The following is a 5,365-nucleotide window of genomic DNA, read 5'->3' as shown; positions in this document are numbered from 1 at the left end:
TAATAATGGCGAAAAGTAAAGAACTCACAAATTCAGTGAAAAACTTAATTATTGAACAGTGGAAAGCAGGTAAAAGTTACAGGAAAATATCAGAGACCCTTTGTATTCCATTTTCTACCATGTCTTCATTTATTCAAAGATATAAAAAATTGGGAACTGTTGAAAACAGAATAAGATATGGTGCACTACGCAAGATTTCCCCTAGATCTTTAAGAAAAATGAAGTGAAGTATCGAAAAAAACGCAATGATCACCAAAAAGGAGTTGCAAGAAGATTTGTTAGCTTCAGGGACTAGTGTTACACTATGAACAATCAGCAATGAACTTCATAAGAATGAACTGAAGTCATGCTCTCCTAGAAAAACTCCACTGTTGACTAAAAGGCATAGAGATGCCTGTTTAAAATTTGTTTATGAACATAAAGATGAATCTGATACATTCTGGGAAAATGTTCTTTGGACAGACAAGTTGGAAATTGAATTGTTTGGACGAAATTCGCGTAGCCATGTTTGGAGGAAAGATGGTACCACCTATTCGCCGAAAAACATAATTCCTACTGTAAAGTTTGGAGGTGGCAACAGCATTGTGTAGGGGTGTTCTCTGCAAATGGCACTGGCAATTTACATGTGATAGATGGTAGAATGAATGTAAAGATGTACCAAAATATTTTGAACAATAATTTATGGGACTCTGTAGAAAAGCTGTAAAAATATGTGACACTTATTCAGTAGCCATGATAAAATTCTGAGTTTCAGATGCCAGGGTGGGAGCCCCTGCCAATATCTCTTCAGTTATCTGGCCTATGTTTTAATATTTTTACTGATAGGACCTGCTGATGGGACTGTACTGATAGGTTTCTATATTGTGTCTATGTATAAGTTTTTCACCTTTTTTACTTGGATTTTATATTTTTTAATATTTTTAATTATTTTTGTTTTTTATATAATTATAGGGTTAATGTTTTTGTATTTTTTCTACACATATTTTTCTGTTTTCTCCCCTCCACCCTGTTTTTTCCTATACGCCTATAGACACGTACAGGGAACTTTATATGTGTGCGCTTGTGTGTGTGCACGTGGATGCATGCGTATATAGAGATATGTGTGTGTGTATATGGATATATGCGTGCATGCAATAATATACGCAGTTTTAGACGCGTTTTGACCTTGTCACTACACAGTAATTTCCCATTGTTTTTAACGGTCATTTTTCTCAGGAATTTTCAATTGGCCGGATAACTGAAGAGATGTTGGCGTGGGCTCCCACCCTGGCATCCGAAACTCGGAGTTTTATCATGGCTACTGAATAAGTGTCACATATTTTTACAGATAAATTCCTCTATTTGCATAATATCGAGGTCTCTTTCTCATAAAATGTCTACTGTTTATATTAGTCGGACTAGAGTCCTCCTCATCTTGATTGATGCTTTCAATATGTTTTGGCTGTTGTATGCTCCAACCTTGTTCAGGTGTTTGAAGGAGGCTGGAGCATACAGCAGCCAAAATGTTATGAAAGCAACAACCAAGATGAGGAGGACAGCAGACATAATATAAAATCCTCATCTCAGCAAATATAAAATTGTACCAATCTAATAAACCTTAAAAGAAAGATCTTTTCCTTTGTTACTATCTGAATGTCCAGCTTTGTTCATCTTCTCTAAAATAATAATTTTAAACTTTAATTTAATTGCTTTTTTTTTGTCTTTTTTTTTTATTATTTAGAACAAAAGGCTTTTTGAAGAGAAGGAGAAACCCCTACAGAAGAAGGTAGGGGAACTTCAGTCTCAGGTTCTCAAACTTGAAAGGAAAACCATGCTTCTGAAGAATGAAAATGAATCATTGGTAAGTTAAATTTTTATGTCCTATTTTTGTACTTTGCTGCTTTGGAGTGCACTGTGATATGTTGTGTTAAGTTTCCTATATAATGTGTTGTGTCCATAATCTTAACAGACCCTTCAAGGCCATTAAAATCAATAAAACTGTTTCTGCAACTGCAAGAATAACATGGACATGGAAGACCTTCCAAATGGAAGATGTTCTAGAGAGAGGGGATTATAAATAGTGGTAGTTTAAGGGCTGAGGATGCTGAGAGATTAGTGAATCAGGTGGTCATGGATGGAGGTGGCATGAAACTAATCAGTTCCAAGGATCAGAGGTTATTATCATAATGGTAGAAAAATTTAGTTAACAACCTTTTGCCTGTGACACTCAGGACATATTTACCTGCTTTTCATGCATCATACATGACAGACATTCTAAATTTTGTTTTCAACCACCAGAGTAACTTGGGTCTTATGAAAGGAAAGATTTATATTACTCAGGCTAACAAGGGCTAAGTAAAAGTCTGAAAACAAGCATGGACGCTTAAGATAAACTTATGAAAATGCTTTGAATGGGCAAACGGTTAAGATATATAACATCTTTGGAAGAGTGGTTGGAGTGTATTGGTGAGTTTAGTGGATATTATTTTTTTTTTTCTGTATCTACTAGTGTTTAATTTACTAGCATATCTACCAGTGCCTAGTTAACTACTAATATATAGAATAGCTGTATGTGTGTACAAGCTGGCAGATTCATTGGAGCACCAGACAAAATGTTTAGCTGCATATCTTCTGGCTCTATATGTTCTGAGTTCAAATTTTGCTAAGGTCAACATTACCTTTCATCTTTTGGGGGTTGATAAAATAAGTAACAGTCGAGTACTGGTGTTGATAAAAAAGTACTCATCAAGTGCTGGGGTTGATGTAATTGACTTCTCCCTCTCCTCAAAGGTTCAGGCCTTGTTCCAAAATTAGAAAGAATTAATTACTATCATAGCATTCCTAACAGTATCTGGCTGCTGACATAGTACACCTACTTGTGTCTAATTAACTACTAACATCTTAGATTATCTATCAGTGTCTAATTAACTACTGTCATTTTCCTGAATATCTACCTGTGTTGCTTTCACAATCACAAGATTGTGGTTTCATTTCCCACACCTGGTGGTGTGTTGTGTTCTTGAGCAAAATACTTCATTTTACATTGTTCCAGTCCACTTCAAAGATTAATAAGGAAAACAAAGATTTTATGTGATATTACATATTCAGTACAGTTGATGTGTTGGATTTGACCCCCTACACTGTAGTTTGTTGATCCTAATTGACTGTTAATTACACATCAAAGCTTATCTACTCCTGTCTGACTGACTGCTAACATATTAATATGTTTTTAGTTTTTAGGGTATTGTAAAAGGCCTAGTTAGAGGCCCAACCTTCTGAGTTCTTTTAAGGGCTAAGAAAAACTGACGGACTGCTGCAATAAGTGTGTGAATCTGAGAGGAGAATATGTTGAATAAAATCATAATTCTGATTTTCCTGTATTTTCTTTTACCAAAAGCCAGGAACTTTACAGCATCCTTTTGCATCTCTTGTTTGAAGGCAGCAAACTGGCAGAATAATTAGCATGCCGGAAAAAATGCTTAGCGGCATTTTGTCCATTTTTACATATGTTCTGAGTCTAAATTCTGCCATGGTTGACTTTATCTTTCATCCTTTTAGGGTTGATAAAATAAGTACCAGTTGAACACTGGGGTTGATGTAATTGACTTATTCCCTCCCTAAAATTGCTGGCCTTGTGCCAAAATTTGAAACCAGTATATTTATTGTTTATTTGATTGTAATGCCACAGCATATCAATCAGTGTGTATTTGATTACTATTCGCATACCATGTGGTTATTTACTTAGTTGTGACTGAAACTCCCAATCCATCAGTTCCAGTGGTATCATTATTTAGCATTACGTAATTTTGGAGGTATAATAAAAATGACTGCTCCAATGATTTTAACTTTCTTTAGCTTGTCAGGTAATCAGTTAGTCCACATCATTCTGTAAGGAGCATAAGGTCAGTGTCCTAGTTTCTCTGGTGTATATGTTCCTCCCTGGACAAGATGCCAGTCCATCACAGGATTACTCTGTTTGCTAGCCAAGTGGACTGGAGTAACATGAAGCAAAGTGCTTTTCTCAAGAACACAAGGCATTATCTGGTCCAGGAATCAAAACCACAACCTTACAGCCATGAGCTAAATGTCCTAACCACTAAGCTATGGGCTTCCACAGGTAATTCCTTTACATATTTTATTTGTTTTGGTCACTGGACTGTGGCCATACTTGGACACTGCCTTGAAATGTTTAGCCAAAGAAATCAACCTTAATAATTTTTTTACGTCAGGTACTTATTGTATTAGTCACTTTTTGCCAAACTGTTAAGTTACAGGGACATAAACAAACTGATGGTGGTCGCCACACACAATTGCACTCACAGGCATACACATATATGACAGGTTTCTGCACAGTTTCTGTCAACCAAATTATATAAATGTAATGGCTAAATGTAAGTTTTCTCTTTGGTCTGCTCAGTGCCACAGAAAAGCTCAGCAAAACCTCAGTAGTTTGTGAAAGGATGAAATTTGAAATAAATTCTAAATGCTTCTTGTTGGAAACCCAAGAGAAAACCATGACAATTACTCATAAAAGAACTCTCTTTTCCTAATGATTGGAAATAAGTTTGGTTGTAAGCATTCCTTTTGTGTGTGTGTGTGTGTGTGTGTGTGATATGATGCATGTGTGCAAACAACAATGCTATATTGTAGTGAAACGTAATATTCTGAGATGTTCTATGTGCTTTTAGAGATAGGGAGTTACCTCCCTTGGTAGACATTGTTAACATCACATGACAGAAACTGCGAGAGGATGTAGATGATGGTCTCTGGAATGTCGGGAGAGTGGGTTTCTTGCTGTGAGGTTTCCACGTAGAACATAAGAACTACAGACTATTTTCCCAGGATGGTTCTATAAGTAGGTCATTATTCTTTGACATGAGTCTGATCCTATCTGCAAAGAAAATATTCCAACATAGGCCTTGAATGCAGAGACTAGAATGGAATGAAGTCAGTATGCTCTAGTGGATGTGCAAAGATGGTGGTGATGGGATGTCATAAAGGCACACTGATATCCATCCAACAGAGCCTACTAGTTTCATTTCTTTTTAGTCTTTGCATGTACTCTGCATCAAGGGCCCATGTCACTATAGGGCTTTCCTATAAGTAGGTTATCTCCCTTGGCTAGGCGGCGCTCCATGTAGACAAACTTCCGCAGACTATCTACGCTATTGTTATTGTTTTACGTCTTATCATGGATATAAAGCAGCTCGATGATTCAGCTATCGAAGTACTTACTGTGCCTGAGTTAAAGAAATATTTAAGATTATATGGACAGTATGTTACTGGAAGAAAGGCGGACTTGATTGAAAGGTTGAAAGGTATAAAAATTCTGTCGATGAAGAATGTCAACAAAGTAAATTCATCAGATGATAAGTCTGAAGTATCG

At 36.3% G+C, this 5,365-nt stretch overlaps 1 protein-coding gene across 11 annotated transcripts in view; it reads left to right on the top strand.

Moving 5' to 3' along the window:
- Positions 1–5,365, top strand: part of LOC106877382 (RIMS-binding protein 2) — an 888,511-nt gene that overhangs the window by 176,313 nt on the left and 706,833 nt on the right. For all 11 annotated transcript variants that reach the window (XM_052976546.1, XM_052976547.1, XM_052976545.1 and 8 more), the window contains one exon: positions 1,721–1,840. In XM_052976546.1, the coding sequence (XP_052832506.1) occupies positions 1,721–1,840 (120 nt within the window). The remainder of the gene's footprint in view (positions 1–1,720; positions 1,841–5,365) is intronic.

The sequence above is a fragment of the Octopus bimaculoides genome, chromosome 25 (genome assembly GCF_001194135.2).
Source record: "Octopus bimaculoides isolate UCB-OBI-ISO-001 chromosome 25, ASM119413v2, whole genome shotgun sequence".
Lineage (NCBI taxonomy): Eukaryota > Metazoa > Mollusca > Cephalopoda > Octopoda > Octopodidae > Octopus > Octopus bimaculoides.
The sequence above is the reverse complement of the archived record's forward strand: the minus strand, read 5'-3'. Positions and strand labels throughout refer to the sequence as shown.